This window comes from Carassius auratus, chromosome 46 (assembly GCF_003368295.1).
Source record: "Carassius auratus strain Wakin chromosome 46, ASM336829v1, whole genome shotgun sequence".
NCBI lineage: Eukaryota > Metazoa > Chordata > Actinopteri > Cypriniformes > Cyprinidae > Carassius > Carassius auratus.
The window spans coordinates 14,727,406-14,745,843 of NC_039288.1; the positions used below are offsets into that span (position 1 = coordinate 14,727,406).

General features: G+C 38.7%; 1 protein-coding gene across 10 annotated transcripts in view; it reads right to left on the bottom strand.

Moving 5' to 3' along the window:
- Window positions 1-18,438, bottom strand: part of vav2 (vav 2 guanine nucleotide exchange factor) — a 157,858-nt gene that overhangs the window by 101,070 nt on the left and 38,350 nt on the right. For all 10 annotated transcript variants that reach the window (XM_026235033.1, XM_026235028.1, XM_026235026.1 and 7 more), the window contains exon 2: window positions 9,516-9,632. In XM_026235033.1, the coding sequence (XP_026090818.1) occupies window positions 9,516-9,632 (117 nt within the window). The remainder of the gene's footprint in view (window positions 1-9,515; window positions 9,633-18,438) is intronic.

The following is an 18,438-nucleotide window of genomic DNA, read 5'->3' on the forward strand; positions in this document are numbered from 1 at the left end:
AGCGCGAAAAAATTGCTTGAATGCGTAAAATGGTAATCTGTGAATCGAATGCATGCTGAACCTTGCAGCCTGAACCAGTACGAGCCTATCCTCCATCAAAAAACGACCATATAGGTCGTTTGTGCAAGCACCTTATTATGACCTATATTTACGTTTTAAAGTTAAGCGACCTCTAGCAGGCGTAAAAATAATGACAGTATCGTGTTGCGTCTGTCATCATGAAATGACGTATAACGCCATTAACAATCAAAACACGCGTTTATTTAAATGCAATGTGTGGACTTTTTACACTGATCTCACAGTAATTTGTACATATTTTACTAGGTGGCTTATTCGTTTGAATGACCACACCTAACCCTACCCCTAAACCTAACCCTCATAGAAATCATGCTAAATTATGATTTATTTAGCATATACATTTTACGTGCACATCCATTCTCTGGGATCGAACCCATGATCGCATGATTGCATCAAGGTATAACGCAATAATCTACCAACTGAGCTACACGAAAAGCAAATCACAGTGCAAATAAAAGAGTACAAAACATTAATATGAAAACGACCTTTTGCCGATGGGGCGTAATTGTTGTATACGCTCTGATGGGTCGTATTTCAGGGATTTGGACAAATGATGATGTTGGAAGAAAGGTTGATAAGTACAGATCACGGATCATCTATGTTGCACCCCTAGTTCTCTGTGACATCTTTCACTAACACAGCATAGAATTTGGTGGTTATTATTGCTACCTAGCAGCAGCAAACCTACGGGTGAGAAATGAACGGCAATGGAGGAGGGTGGGACACAGTTTAGCACCCACAACATGAGGTCTCGCACCACCTGGCAGGGCATCTTCAAGATTCAATAAGTCAAGAGAAAGAGAGGACTGACATTTATCATCTGTATCAAATTACTTTGTGCCATGTAGAGAAAAGCTTGAGAAAAATCAAAAAAATTCCCCCCAATGATACCACAGCAATGACCTACCCCATGCAGAACTGTGAATTATATAATCAAATCAGAAATAATGCTACAATATAAAAGTGATTAATTATAAAATACTATATATTTTCATATTTCTCCATTTTGAATTTGACTGTCATTTGCAATGCTTCAAATCTTCCCCTCATAATAAAACATTTATAATTTTGTCTGATTTTATAATACCTTTTTGTTTCAACTCAAAGCTTTTAATGTTGTGATTTACCTCACTGTTGGTTGGTTTGGTTCATGGATTACAACTCAAAATAAAAACAAAAAAAGACTTATTTAAAAACAAACAAAAAAAAAATGAATGAGAAAAATTATTTCAGAAATAAAGCCATTGAAAAAATGGAGGGGCACTAATGCTGTTTGAGATTATAGGACTTTATGAAATCACATTGCTTTATGGGAGTAAGTGTTCACTGTTGAGCTCTTATGCTGTAATAAACTAAGAAAAGTTTGTTGTTAGAACCCCACGCTGACACACTTCCAGAGCATAATGGCAGATTAATTAATTATCTACATTAAGAGGAAATATTAAACATGCAAAGCAGGAACAGATATACACGGAATACATTAGTTCCAATTTACATATCACAAGTTTTTTGATAGGGGATATGAAAGCACATTAGATCCACTTATGGTCCACTTTTATGGCTTTTAGTGGCCTGAAACTCAGAGTGACACAGCAGGGTTTATATTGCAGAGTTCCTGATTAGTTCGACTGCAAGAGAGAAAGATAAAGTGAGAAGCAGATAGTGCTTTTTAATGGGCACCAGAAGAATTCATGTACACCCACTGACATTTACACGAGTTGATTACTTTCCAAGTAAAACTCCTTAAGTTGCTATACAGAGTATCACCAAAGAGAGCATTAAGAGCAAACTCCTAAATGGTCAGCATCAATGCTCTGTATTTGTTAGCTTTCCTGCAAATCTAGGCTAGGCATTGGTTGGATTAACTGAATTAGATGATGCAACATATGATCAGAAAATGTACATAATTCTGAGGTTGCTCCGACAATAACAGTTTGAATCATGGTGCATTTTTTCAGAATCAGAATGAGCTTTATTTGCCAAGTGTGTGCAAACACACAAGAAATTTGTTGTGTTTTTTAGGATCTCTTGTTCCATACAGGTGTATACCAATAAATTAGAATGTTGTGGAAACATTTATTTATTTCAGTAATTCAACTCAGATTGTGAAACTTGTGTATTAAATCAATTCAATGCACACAGAATGAAGTAGTTTAAGTCTTTGGTTATTTTAACTGTGATGATTTTGGCTTACATTTAACAAAAACCCACCAATTCACTATCTCAACAAATTAGAATACTTCATAAGATCAATAAAAAATAAAAAATTTTAGTGAAATGTTGGCCTTCTGGAAAGTATGTTCATTTACTGTTGGTAGGGGCTCCTTTTGCTTTTATTACTCAGTTTGGCGTGGCATGAGGGTGGTATGGAAGCCCGGGTTTCTTTCACAGTGGTCCTCAGCTCATCTGCATTTTTGGGTCTCGTTTCTCATTTTCCTCTTGACAATATTCCATAGATTCTCTATGGGGTTCGTGTTTGGTTAGTTTACTGGCCAGTCCAACACACCAACACCATGGTCATGTAACAAACTTTTGGTGCTTTTGGCAGTGTGGGCAGGTGCCAAATCCTGCTGGAAAATTAAATCGGCATCTTCAAAAAGCTGGTCAGAAGAAGGAAGCTTGAAGTGCTCCAAAATTTCTTGGTAAATGGGTGCAGTGACTTTGGTTTTCAAAAAACCCAATGGACCAACACCAGCAGATGACATTGCACCCCAATCATCACAGACTGTGGAAACTTAACACTGGACTTCATTGAACTTGGGCTATGAGCTTCTCCAACCTTCCTCCATACTCTAGGACCTTTTTTTCTTCAAATGAAATACAAAACTTGCTCTCATCTGAAAAGACGACTTTGGACCACTGGGCAACAGTCCAATTCTTCTTTTCCTTAGCCGCTGTCTGTGGTTCAGGAGTGGCTTAACAAGAGGAATACGACATCTGTAGCCAAAATCCTTGAAACGTTAGATGCCTTGACACCAGCCTCAGTCTATTCCTTGTTAAGTTCACTCAAATTCTTGAATCGATTTTGCTTGACAATCCTCATAATCACTACGGTTTTCTCAGTTGGTTGTGCACATTTTTCTTCCACACTCTTTCCTTCCATTCAACTTTCTGTTTACAGGCTTGGATACAGCCATCTGTGAACAGCCCGCTTCTTTGGTAATGAATGTTTGTGCCATACCCTCCTTGTGAAGGGTGTCAATGATTGTCACAAGTATAAAAAATTTAAGGATTGCTAATAAAATTACACACATATATATATATATATATATATATATATATATATATATATATATATATATATATATATATATATATATATATATATATATATATATATATATATATATATGCCTACATGTCATAATGGATAGTCATCGAGTGTATCAGAATTAGTAATTAATCTATTTGTTCGCACATGAGCAGCTCCGTTTTATCTCGGAGACACGTTCTGTCTTTGCGCTTGCCAAATTCTGCCATGTAAACAGCAAATCCATCATGGCACGAGCGCAACTGGTTCTTAAAGGGAATGGAAGATGAGACTCTGATTGGTTTGTTGCACGTTACACCCAAAAAACACCCATTACTCATTAAGAGAATAGGGACAACCCGTTTAGACCATGCACCCCGGCGCGCCAACCGTTTTTCCATTCTTAAAATAGCAAAAGTGTATTTGGACACACCCTGTGCTTTACACTTTGCGTTTAGATCTTTAAAATAGGGCTCTAAGAGTTTGTCCCTAGTAAAGCTGATTGGAAAAAAGTTACTTAAAATGTTGCAGTGGGTTATGTTTGCTTTTGAAAAAAATTTTTTGCCCCGTTTATGAATCTTTGCAAATCGCCTTTCATAATAATATGCTTATTAGCAAGTTTAACGATGAATACGCCTAAAGTAAACAGTGCCTCAGAGAGCAGTTTGGAAGAGAGGGGCGGGGTCAGCAGGGCTCATTAACATTTAAAGAAAAATGCTACATAACTGTGGCTCTGAAAAGAGCTGTTTTTGACAGGTAAAAATACAAATTTTACACTTCCATTGAGAAATTTGAAACAAACTATGTTACAGACTTTTCATTTAGATCCTAAAGAATCATATCCCCCTTAAAAAAAAGGATTAACAAAGATTGCAGTGATCCTGTTTACACCTTTGTCAAGTTTTAGAGCAGAGAGGTCACCAAACGTAAAACTTATCACATATATATCTAGGCTACAGAATCTCAGACTCTAGAGTTTATGGAGAAGAACAAATACGCTATATGCACTTTGACGGTTTACTTATTCATGCTTACAAACTCAGAAAAAAAACATACCTGTCAGTCAGAGGAATTCCTTTAGGTTTGCAGCAAACTAAAGGGCAAGAGAAACAGAGCAGGACAGAAAGAGAAAAATTAAATAATGAGTGTGCTCCGCAAGCTGCTCACGGCTGGAGCTGAATGTAGAAGTACTTCCTGCTCTTCCTGGATGACTCCCCTTTACTGCCATGGCACACTGGAGACAGACCAAACTGCATGGCGTAGACCAGTGAGCACATTAAAAACTCCCTCACTTTCTTTTTTCTGTCAGTCTTTACACCACAACTGAGTGTTCCGGACTCTGCGGCGAGAAAATGTTCAAATAGAAACCAGGCAGAGGCCATTGTGCAGTTCTACCACAGTGTTACACTCTCAAAGGGAAGACAAAAGAGCAGCAATTATTTCCACAATGTAAATTTTATTGTGCAGGGCGCTTTTGGTCTCTGCGTGTAACGTGTTCAGCAGTTCATCACATTCCTTCCTGCAGAATTAAACACTTCTCCCTGTCATCACCTCCTGTCAGGGAACAGAATCGCCAGAAAAACAAAGAGCTGATTCTGGAAAAACAGTCTCGGCAGATTTATGAAATATTGCTCCCCTTTAGCTTTTGTGCTGAAAAGCACAGCAGCACTTATTACATGTGTGCAGCTGAGATGCTGACTAAAATTTGATGTTGTACTTATTGTTGACATAATAACTAGCAGTAGTAGATGTATCACAGATGTATCTGGGGGGGGGGGGGCAGGTTTGTACTGGAGAGAAAAGAAACAGAGCATGCAGACAAAATTACACGTTCTAAGACACAGTAAATTTGAGTTTGACTTATAACAGTTTGTGATTGTGTTTTTTTCTCTGAACCACATTAATGTCTGATCCTCATAAAAAAATATAGCAAATAAAAATAAGTAAATAAATGTTAATTAAATTAAATTAAATGGAAAAGTCATTCAAATTCAAATATTATATTTCAATAATATGTTAACATTTTAAATACAAAGCCATACAAAAACACAAACACTTCTAACCTTTCCTATCTGTTATTTAGATATTCTAGGATACATCTTTGGTAAACCTTTTGGTAAGCTAAACACATGATAATAATTGTAATTGTTATAAGAGTGCGCAGGAGAATGCCACAGTCAATTATTACGGCTGTCTCAGTTCATAAATGACGCCTGACAACCACCTGTTTCAGCAGATACCTCAATAACGAGGTAAGAGCTAATGAGGCATTTAGAGGGAGAGAGCGGCAAGGGGAAATTCCAAAGTGAAGCAGGTACTTCCCTTAAATTATTCAAAGCAGGAGTGAGACGTTTTGAATGAATAATTGATTGTGTTGGCAGGTTTGTTAAAACATGCAGCCTTGCTTCTGATGGACAGGAGTCGCTGGGGAACCAAGTGTGACAAGGATACAGATGCACATGTCACTTGCTTTGAGGAGGAGAGCTTCTTGTATTTAGGAACATTCGTTTTAATGATCCGAGCACGGCGAAATGGCTTTCCACAACAAATATGGTCTCGATATCATTTAACTCACAACAGGATGCCTTTGGAGATGGAAGAGAAACTTTCAAAACAAGATTGATTCAGAATAAAGCAATTTGCTACTGAAAGTACATTATGGCCTAGGATTAATCCCAAATGAAATTGAAGCAGTTTGTCTAAAGAGACAAAATCTTTTTAAGTTTTAAGCGTTCTAAATGATCCTTTCTGTATAGATGCAAAGGAATCATGTTCTTAGCTAGCAACCAAAAACACCTCCTTACACTTCTTTAACAACTACATTATAACATCAGGAGATACACGTTTAACAGTATATGTTTTGTTCGGTCAATCTGTATCAAACATTGTTAGGTCAAAAGCTCACCACTGATGAAAAAATAAAAGCAAGCCAGTCTGATTTAAAACCTCAGCCAACTCTTAAATGCATCAGTGTTGCATCAGCTTGGCTACATGCATTTAAAGCTAAAATTCTACAGAGCCTTTACAGAGAGTCTATTCTTTAATGTCACCATTGTTCCTTAGCAACTTTCTCAAAGCTGTGTGTTACAGGTACAGTATTCGGCAGCACTTTGCTGCAGTAGAGAGTGCCTGGCAACCAGCTATTTTGAGACCATGTTTAAAAAGGAGAGGAGAGGAGAGGAGCTCAAATATACTTGAGAGGAGAATTGTATGCACATGGAGAGTACAAACACTATATGGTCACTGAATTGTTATTGTGCATTCAAAAGAATAGCACTTCTGCTACAGATAGTTTTAGCACAATACCAAGAAACTAAAGAGGAAGCCTGCAGGGGAGGGGCAGTCGACAAATAACTTTTTTTTTGCATTAAAAGGGAAAGTGTCCTGTAAATTTCTATTTTTAGCTTTAAATGCTAATATTTTAAATAATAAATAATAATAAATAAATTCTTTAGCATTTTTGCAGGCCAAATAAATAGCCATGGGGCTTGACATATAAAAATAATAATACTAATAATTAACACAAATATTATTTATAAATTGTCTTTAAATCTAACAAATTACTTTACAACAAAATAACTACAAATAACAACAACAAAAAATAGTTACTGAAGTGCATGTCTTGGGGAAAAAAATCTAACTCTTTCTTCTTATTTAAGATTATGGAAATAACCTTTGACTCCCAGTGGACTCCAAAAGGCCCCAGTGGTGTCAATCAAGAAGCTATTTTCCTGATGAACTGACTGTTAATTTAGAGCACACCCACACGAGCCCACTGGGAGGTTGTTCTGTCTCTGAATAAAGATGAGGGAAAATTATGACAACCCTAAACAAAAGAGACCAGGTCAATAAGATTTTGTAAAACAGCCAGGTCAAAACTGGCCTGCAGGGGTCATTTGAGTGTGATCTCCCCTGTGATCATCAAAATCATCTTCAACCTGTCTGACTCACACACTGCAAATCACAAAGCTATAAATAGGCTGTGAGCAGGTGAGGTGTCATCATGCTAATTGTCACAAAGACGTGAACCAAAATGATTGTGGTGTTCATTTAAATGATAACAACTGCATATCCAGATCCAATTAGGGGAGAAAAGACAGAAGCAGTTTGGTTTGAATGCCACATTAATCCAAAAGCGCACCCCAGAGAGCTGTGTGTTTATGAGTAATGATGAAAATGGAATGGCAAGGAGAATCTGGGTCCATCTGTGATTGTCGTAAGGATGCATCCCACGGGCTGATTGGATGGAGGAGGGCATGAAACATCAGCGTACTGACAGAAGTGCTCTGGCAAGTTTAGTGAGAGATGTGGGGGTGAGCCATCTGTCTGAAAGACCTTAAAGAAGCGAGATGGAGAAAGGGATGATAGGCAATTACTTGAAGCATCAGGAGGGACAGGTGTCTCGTATCAGCTCCACCCAGGAAAAAGTAATGAAGTGCTGATGACTGAGAGTATGCATAGAACTAAACACACAGATTTGTGCTCTCTTCTCAACAAAGGCACTGTAAGGATTAGGAGGGATCGAGTATGAGAGTGACAACAATGCTTTTCACCATCCTTGAAATGACCACAGACACATCAACCTGCCGACCAGCTGCAAGGACACAAATGACTAAGACTCTCCATTCTAATTAAAGGCAACCCTGATCTTGACAGGCCAGAGAGAAATATTACTGTCTGAGGTGAGAGTTCAACAACGTATGTGCTATTGAAAGATTAAAAATGCTTTCTATTCTTCAGCTCTACAGTTTCAGAAGCATCAGTCTCTGTTCATATTTAAAAGGAGGTGGATGATTTGCATGTATGGCGCACCGACACTGAGCTGCCTACTTCAATATATTATAATGTGCTGCTTGCCCTTAATGGAGAATCAATGACAGGACAAGCCCGTCACCTTCGAGTCGACGCAAACACAATTTACACATTGACATGTGGAGGGTGTGTGTGATTGATTCTGACTGCTTGAGGGTTTTAATATTGTTTTCCATGCACTCACTGACTCTCACTCACCCTCTTCCACATTATAAATGAAAGCTCACCATCAGGCAAAGGCTTCATCTCACCCTTTGAGACATTAAAACGCTCTCATCGTCTTGCCTCTCCTTTCTTTCCTGACCGAGGCATTGGAAACGTCCAGAGACGCTTGCTGAGCTGTAGTTAACTGGAACTATTGGACTGGAAAGTTTTCAATGGTCGAACATGTGCTTTGCACCTGTAAATATTTCATGAAGTCCAATCAATTCATGCAACCAAAACAATCAATAATAAGGAAGTTCTTCTCATCAATTCTACTAACCTTTACAGCACTTTTATTACCAATATAGCTATTAAAACTACACTGATACTGAGGAAGAACTCATATCCAATATAAACGTTAGACATTGAGCTGAATTAGCACTAAGAAACAGAATTAACAATGAGCTTCTAGCATAGAGGTCAGTGCATTGACTAAACTGCCATAGTGATATAAAGATCAGGGTTCAGCTGTTCTTAAGGACACCACATTTTTCTCCAATATTTGGATGATCATCATAGCAAAGTCAGCATAAAGGGTGCTTACGCACTAGAGAAAGCTCTGACAGAGTATTTGACAGTCAGAAATGTACAAGATGCATTTTAAGGATGTGTAAAATGTTGGGACAGTCTGACATCGAGCAGGAATATGATTTATTTTTGTGATCTGAAAGAGGAGTATTTTATTTGTGGATCCCAGGCACCAACGTTTGAAAACCCTGGGCTAGATGGTACGGTGTATAGTTACGAGGTCTTTCCCAGACAATTCTCCCTTAAATCACTTTAAAAGCTGATCATCAGTCACACTAAAATGAGTACTGTTGAAAATCCTTGGAAAAATGCATAAACACACATACAAGCCATATGGGTAACGCCACAGATATGCACTGGCACACACAGATATGCTTGTGATCCCGAGGTGTGTGATCAAATGTGCATGTGAATATTCCAACATGATTAAGCACTGCACACACTTTTAAATTATCCCCAACATTAATGGATTGCGTGTGAGAGGGAACAAAGCTTATGCACAATAGCCCCAGTAATGGGTTAATCTCCTATAAAAAGTGCACAAACATTAATGTTATTCAGCTGCGGAGACTTCAACATGATGGTGTAAAATGGTTAATGGTCTCAGGTAACCTGCGTGCGCTACAAAACCATCGTTTCTCACCTTCCCAAAGTCCCGCACGTCAAAGAGATCGAATGGATCAAACAGCTCGCTGTTCCTCAGGCCAAACTTATCATGGCACACCTTCAGGAATGTTCGGATGTTCTTCAGACACAGAAACTGGAAAAGAAAGAGACAAATAAAGAATGTCAGACCATTTAGTTGAGATTAAAATTTCAACCCGATTGCAAAAAAAAAAAAAAAAAAAAAAAAAAAAGGAATTAAAACAAATGGAAAGTCTTTTTGGTAAATAACTACAAACCTATGGAATGTTTCCATATTTAACAGAATTAAAACACTGTCACTTCACATGGAGAACTTTCTGCAGCATGTGGAGCCTATTTAATTTCCGGGAGCCTATTGACAGTCAGCTCATTTCCTTCTTCCTGTACCAGTGATTAAGCAAACAGTTATCACACACTATGATTTGGATTCCCAGGCCCAGGCTTGGCTTAGATAAGCCAATGAGAGTCTGATGGATCGCCTCTGGCATGATCTACCCCAGTCACCGTTCACTTACCAACCTACAAACCCACCATTCCTTCTGTCCTTAGGGTCTCTAAAGCAAACTGGATCCTTCTTTCATTGCACAATCATTAACTTATGCCAGTATGACACAACGCTGGCTCCTGCTCCTCATTTGTTTCAGAGAATTCATGCATAAACATTCCTTGTAATGAGAATTTGTCTAATATAATTGACTTGAGCTGAATGAAACCTATTCAAATCACACTAACAGAGGCAAAACAATAACAATTTTGCCATTGCTCATTTCCACCCACCAAATGTCAATTCATCATGTCTCATGTTTAATTCATGTCTCTGATATAATTCAATTTGGTGCATGGGTTCACATTTCTATGGAGACGCTGGAAACAAACTCCACAAATACTGGTAGCTGTGTTTGCAACAGTACACTTTAGGTGAATAGTGCATTCTATACTAGTAATGATTCAGGAGAGATGAGGGCAATAAACCGGAGATATTACAAGAATGTCACCATTATTCAGCAGGAATCACAACCCCTATTGTGAAAACACCACTAGCAGCTCTGTTTCTTATGCAAAGCGGGACAATGGACGCCTATTTGTCATATTAAAGCCAGTAGAATGGAGATAACCACCCTTAGAACACAAGCCGGATTAAATTCTCACAGCTGTGAAGCCATTTGTAGAACTGGCCCTTAATGAGAGCTGTAAGACAACCTCAGGCCTGTCAGGATAAGCATTATGCTGGAAACACAAGAGTGCTCTAAGTGTGATGCACAAGAAAATACCAGTTCATTTATCAAAAAGATAAGTATGGCTAAGGTCTGCAAGATAAGGGACGAAAAGAATCACAATACAAAAAGACCACAATAATCATACAAAAGAACTATATATAATTGTATAGAATGCATCTAATACAGCATTACATAATATATATATTTGCACTTTTTTGTAGATTAAAATCAGATGCCATTTTAGTTCAAGCTAAATTAACTAAAGTTAATTCATATAAAATTAAATGTTTACAATTTGAAAACACTTGAAACCATGTCTTTAAAAAAACTTTGACAAATTACCACTGGGAAAAAGTGCCTAGCAAGCACCACTATAATAACATACTCAACTAAAATGCGGGTTTATTGTTCTCATTTTGTATTCCCAGGTGATCCTCAAAATGTCCCTCAATATGACTCTATACTAGACATTTTGGTGTTTAGTTACTTGCTTTTAAGAGAGCACTGTCTGCTCCAGAAGAGATGCTTCAGTAATTTCTCTCTCTCTAAGCGTTAAAAACACACTCTGCCTTTTAAAATTTTAATTTTCCACCCTGTTTAGCTATTTCTGAATAGGCTACTGTTTCTTCATGCTAATCATGCCTTTCCTTAGTCTTTCAATTGCTTACGGGAAGCGCCAAGGTATTGCTTTTAGATGTGCTGGGTCATAGCAGGGGTTTGAGCAAATCTAACGCTCAGAGTTCACACCCCAACCCCATGCTATGTTTGTGTTTCTATTGCTCTCTTTGCATTAATATTCTAGTGATGACTACATGGAAAGATCAGAGCACCACCTGTCTCGTTCAGCACAAGCACTCAAATTCTGCTTTTTTCAATGAAAACCATATAGGAGGAGGAAAGACAGCTCCTGGATAAACAGCTAGAGGGAAAAACATGTTACAAAGAGCTGTCATTCCCTAACACTCTCATCCCTCAGGAACGGGTTCATACAGGGAATAAATAATTATTCTCTCTGCGTCATGTACACCACCCTTGCAAGGTGTGTTATCCAAACTGTGAAAGCATCCACTAATAAACTAAATCAACAAAAATTAAGCAGGTAAAGATGAGCATCAAATAAATTAAGATGGAAAAAAGAAAAACAAGTTTAAAGGCAGCAATGTAGTCCTCGGGGGAAATTATTGTGTCTGAGAAGCAGATAAAAGAAAGTGAGACCAGGGCAGGGGAGTATCACTCCCCATATGGGGGCATGAGGAGCACAGATCAATCCCGCCAATGATTCGCTTCAAAAACAAGAGTGAAGAAGTCAAAGAGTCAAACAATCTGTCAAGCAGTCGAGCTCTTAAAACCTTGAAGCAGCGACTCAAAAAGACAGTCAGTCAGTCAGGAAGAAGGCAGACACAGAAGCAGACAGCAAGACAGCGGGTGAAGCCTAGAGTCTAGACTGTGGCAAGATGTAGTCAGACAGCCGTCAGAGAATCTGCTGTATCTATGGCATTAATCGTTATATATCTTTGGAGATCCATGGAGAAAAAGGCATAAAACAACAGCCAATACAATAAACCACATAAATGGCTGAATGGTTTTCAACAGATGGCACTGATCACCTATTAAGATGGAGAAATCTAGGTGGCAAGGGCAGCAAAAATATCTTTAAAAGGAAACTGGCAAAGGGTTGATCCTAAGCTGATGGGGGGACGTGAGGGGGCACCGTCCTCATTGACAGGCACGGCAGTGGCATTTTGTCAAGCGCTCTGATCCTTTGTCTCGCTCACAGAGGGGAAGCTCCCACTGGAGCATGGTGCCCAGGACAGATCAAGACAAAGCAAGAAAGAGTGAGGGAATGAAAAGCAAAAAGACTAAACACACAGGCAAACACACCTCTGAAGAGCTGATGAGGCTGTGGCTGATTAGCTCAAATCTCCTGCAGGATTTCCAGGGTCGCACAGATGTTAAAACCTCTCCGGAGAAAAAACCTGACTTTCGACTAATTGGAGAGGCAGACACTAAATGAATAATGTATGCTGGAATGCAAATGATAATCTGATAGGATTATCCAAAAGGCTCAATTTATCACAGAAACCCCTCTAAATCGTGATCAAATCAAACGCAGGTGTACCTCACAGGAACCCCATCCGCTGTGTGAAACCAAAAAAGAATGCAGACAACTGCAGAGTTGTCTTCAAAACACAAGAAGACTGCTTTCAAAATTGTGTTCTGCATGGATTACTTTTATACAAATATATATTTACATTTTACATTCGCCTTTACATTCAGAAGCATTCAGAAGAAGTTTCCAAAATAAATAGCCAGACCAGGCAAGATAAAAGGAACCATGTGTCAACATGTCCACTGACAGGGCTCTGGTTCAGTACTGTGTGAAGACAACGGAGTTCTTCAGTGCCCCAGAGTACTATCTGGACTCATCCATCCAGACTCCCTTCAACTGAGTCAAGAGAATTAATGGATGCCTGACGGTCTGATCTGTTGTAAAATGGGACACGAAAACAAAGGAAGTCACAATCTTTTATTATCACCGTCTGACCTGATTTCCTATTTCTGTTAAGCCTCCTTCCGAAATTCCAGCATCATAAATCCCTTTTCTTTTCAGTCTCTCAGGCATTTATAAAAAATGCATGCTTAAGCACCAGAGAGAGTGTTTTACTCCTGTTTCTGTTTGTTTTCTTATATACTCATGCTGTTGCCAGGCTACACATTTTGCTGCCAGAGAAGTTTGTTCAAATCTGTTCAGATCTTATCATGTAGAAAATTCACTGATCATCCTCAGAGACTTGAAACTAGGATAAAACTGTCTCGCCATAGGATATCAGTCTCTTTTTTTATTTTTTAATCCATATTCAGCACTTTTGATCTTTCGGAGCATGAACGACATCTTACATAAGTTTAATTTGACCCCTAAATTGGAGAGGGGAGCAATGTCCTGCTTAGGAAGTAGACAGTGCTGCATAAACCCTGTTTGACTTCAACGTTTCCACTCTTGATTAACTTTAGATTTATGACAAATTAGGACCATACCATGCTCTATTCTGGGCACCCAGTAAATCACACAGAAGTAGAGCTGTAGACACTGGGCAAAGGCCAACTGAGTAATCGGTGGATTAAGTAACCAGCAAACACATCAGACGCAGGGCTGATGAATGTGGAGTGAAGGGCTGCAGAGAATCACAGACTACAGCCGATCAATGTTGAGGTTATTTATGCTGCAAGGGCGGGGAGCTGGGTGCCGCATCCATTTTCTGCAGGCCATTTCTCTCTTTCGACAGTGGTTCCTCATATCTGTGATTTAGGCTGCGCTGTACATTCTCATTCTTCTTTCAAAAGACATCTTGGACACATCCCAAGAAGCTAGGCTCAGTTTCTTGTGTTGTTTACTCGGAGAATAGATATTTCTCTTTATACAACTGCAATGTGACATTAGCATTGGGCACACTCATTTGAAATAATCATACAAAGTAGCACGGGCAAACATTTTTGATGGAGCAAGTGTTCTGAACACATTTTCTTGTACTTGCTTGCTGTGCCTTGAAAATGCATAACCGAAGGGCACGCATAACTAGAAAGCATCACTCCACCGCATCTGTGCCATCAGCGACAGAAGCTTCTTTAGAAACAGCAAAGCCAATTACAGCTGCAAAATCTTTCTGCAACCATGAAATGGTTTGAGTTGGCGTGTCAGGCTGATGGTAGCTAAAAATATGGGTTATCTGTGATGACAGCAACAGACAACAATCAGTTCTTATTCTAGATTTACAAGATTAATGCTTTGTCTAAAATCTAGCAAGTTGCTTTTCTACTGCCAATTCCGGCACGTGCTGCATCATGTTTAGGGGCGTGGAAATGTCCCCATAATAATTGATCAGTGTGCAAACAATAAGTCTTTTATTCCTGAATGTCTCACAACTTTTGGATGTCTTATCTGTGAACCTCGCATACTTTTGATAATCCAGCATTTAGTTGATCTAGATGAATGCTCAATGTCACCAATGTAAACGCGACAGCTTTCTGCTTCGATCAGATGGCTTTGTGTTGTTTCCAGGCGGGCCATTAAAGTGCCCCTACTATGCCTTTTCGAATATTTCCTTTTATGCAGCTGTATGTACATGTGTCATGTAGCTGTATGTGAACATAAACAATATGCAAAGTTGTGAAGCCGACAGTGAAAGAAAAATAAAGTTTTTGTCTATCAAAAAATATAATAAATAAATCGTCATGCAATCACCTAAACAAGTTGTCAGGAATTTTTATCTTATTCGGTTACGGATCTACATAATGAAGTAATACATTTGCATAATGTCTGCCCATGTTCTACAATGCCAACTTGCCCGCCCACAAACAGTAAAACCTCTGTGTTGTTAAAGGGTTAGTTCACCCCAAAATGAAAATTATGCCATTAATTACTCAGCCTCATGTCGTTCCAAACCTGTAAGACCTTCGTTTTCTCCGGGTCTGGCGGTAGCAATTCTAGTTTAGCTTAGCATAGATCATTGAATCTGATTAGAACATTAGAATCTTGCTCAAAAATGACCAAAGAGTTTGGATATTTTTCCTGTTTAAAACTTGACGCTCCTGTAGTTAACATCGTGTACTAAGACCGACGGAAAACGAAAAGTTGCAATTTTCTATATTCTCATTTGGGTGTAATAATCAAAGAACTTTGCTGCCGTACCATGGGCGCAGCAGTCGCAGAGATATCACATGGTGCCTGACAATAGTCCCCAGCAACTCTGCTATTGCTGCAACCTGTGCGTAATCACTGTGCCTGCTGCACCCATTTTACCAATGATCTATGCTAAGCCAAGCTAAAAATACTACCGCCAGACCTGGAGATCAACTAAATGGATTTAAAAATGGTCAAATTCAACTGTTTAACTCTAGGGGAGTTGGAAAATGAGCCTATTTTCATAAAAAGTGGAGTGTTCCTTTAAATGTGACACACTAAAACCTGCATAGCAAACTTTTTATTGCATTTCTAACAATAAATTTATTGCAAGCATAATTGTTATTATTTATTTTTATTTTATTTACTTTTAAAAAAAATAAAAGCAGCATAGTTAGGAATGTTTGACACCGCTCATGTCTGGTTCTGGAAGCAGCTGCTGGCTCTCAGCACTAAGTTGCCATTATCTCAGAGCTAACTAATATCATTAACAAAGAAAATGGCCTCTTAATCACTCGGTTCATTCCATGGCATCTGTGCCTGTCATCCTTTAAATAATAATCTTCACAATATGGTCATCATATTGTGAAGTCATCACTCAATCATCAGAGACAACATCTATACAACCTGACAAACAGCCTGTTTCTAGGTAAGACAAAAGCAAAATAAGAGCCACATATGTGAAAAACATACCAATTAATTTTGGATGAGAGTAAATATTTTATTTTAATCTTACAGAAACTGTTCACCCAAAAATAAAACTTCTGTTGTTCTAAACCAAGTTACGTTTCATCTTAATGTATTCAAATATGATGCATCAAAGATGCACTGTGCAAGATGTTGCCTCAAAAAAAGAAAAATCTGACATTCTTCTAAATATCTTCTAAACATTTTGGGTGACCTATTTCTTCAACTCTATTGAGAATGAATCTTAGATTCTGTTTTAGGCAGGGATTAAACAGCACATAATATTTTAAATCCACCTAAGTGCATTTAAAACACTGCAAAAAATTATATAAGCAAAGAAGCCTAGAGAAAGGATTATCCTTATTCAAAGAGATACCAATGAATATTTCAGTGCAAACTCTCGACTCTAGAACGGTCTGTCCATATCCTGAAAACACGAATTTTAGCATGAATTTAAGCACGTGTGTGGGCAGCTCAACTTTGTAGCTTCTTGGACGTTCTCTTCAGTATTGAATCATTCTGGCTTATTAAGTGGACACCATTTACATTTAATCTACAAACTGATGACTAATTACACACACATAAATATATAAAATATATAAAAAAATATTACCCTCACTCAAAAAACAGGGTCCCAATATCCTGTTTAAGAATCACTTCCTGTTTACACATGCATTGGAATCTGGTTTTAGAGATTTTTGGCAGCAGCCACTGGAATTAACAGCAGGGGACAACAGCAGCGGAGGGAAAGACTTCACAATAGGCCGGGTTGCCCTTAGACACTCTTCAGTAGTTCAGGTTTATCTTCTCTCTACATGACAACAACAAATAATCTCTCATACAAAGCTGTCAAAACAAAAACCTTGTCTCTCCTCCACTACTTTTCATTACAGCACAGTGTCATTTAATTAACTCCCTATGAATCTTGCACATTCTTCAGTAATAAGCAAAACCAAATAGTCTGGAGCAAAGCCACATGCTCCAGCTGAAAGTGCTTGACGCTGGAAAGAAAATGTGTGTAGGAGAGAGAAAAGAACTTGTCGGGGGATATGGAAGAGAGGAACATGAGCTAGCAGGATCAAAAAGGAGCTCCCTACCACTGATCACACTTGAAGAAGGCAGGAGGAGGGGGAGAGAGTGAGGATTATAGTCTTGCTTTGTCTTCTGACACCGGATGTGTTTGTGGTTTCATCAGAAGGCATCAGATCCAGCCAGGGGCTGGTGAGGAGGATCTTAGCTGCAGCCACACATACAGACCCAGACAGAGAGCCTGGAGCCCAAGAGGAGAGTGTTTTGCTCTTCTAACACTGAAGCTCAATTAGGACAAGCAGCCAGACTAAAAGAGAATGTGAAAGGCTGTGATGGTAGGGTAGGAAATGCTAATGAATCGAAGCCCTTAGGAGACGTAATGTTAAACTGAAGTGAAAATCCTTTAGTTGTGATCCTACAACAGAGACGACAGACCACAGTGCATGTTAAATCCAATCAAAGTGACATACTTAATATAGACACCCCGCATGCAAAAACGGAAAACATGCAACATGGTATCAAAACACATGAACTCAAAAAAAGAGATGAGAGGAACATGGTAGGTTTGGTAAAGTGAGTAAGTGTTGATGTCACGATGATAAGGAGGGCACATGCGTGCCGGGTAAGTCAAAGTCCAAGGGATTCTGCCTTGAGATGATGCATGTGAATTTATCTGCAATGAGCAGTCACAGTCACTAGACAGACAGAGCCGGCAGCACATTGGCATGCCTTTAAAAAAGAAAGAAGAAGGACATAAAGGGGGAGATGTCACTCTAGATTTAGCCCAGTCTCCAACATGTCCATTAATTTCAAAGCAGATGGTTAAAAAAAAAGAGAAGAGAGGGAAAAAAAAAAGCTTTAAGGCAGAGCAAGCCCAGAGTTGAGTGCCAAACAAGCAAACGTGAGGTTTAGATGAAAAGTGAGAAAAAAATATTAGTGCTGAATAGGGCTGCACGATAAATCTGATGTGATTGTCATGCGCATATTGTCAGTAAAGCCGGTTCTGAAATCAGCAGTAAATCTACATCACATGCTTTCAGACTGTGCAGTAATTCACTGAATAGCTACGCAAAATCATGTTCATAATCACAGACAATTTAATTGCATGATTATGAATTTGAACATATCGTTCTGCAATTATGAAAGCTGTTTGCGTAGCTTGTCAGTGAATTACAGCTCCGTGTAGTAAATGCTGCTTCATCTGAAAGCATGTGAAAGATAGCGTGTTTTTTACTCCAAACTCATTTCGTGACATCAGATGAGTTTTTGAAATAAATTCTTCTGTGAGATGATATGGTATTTTACACAGA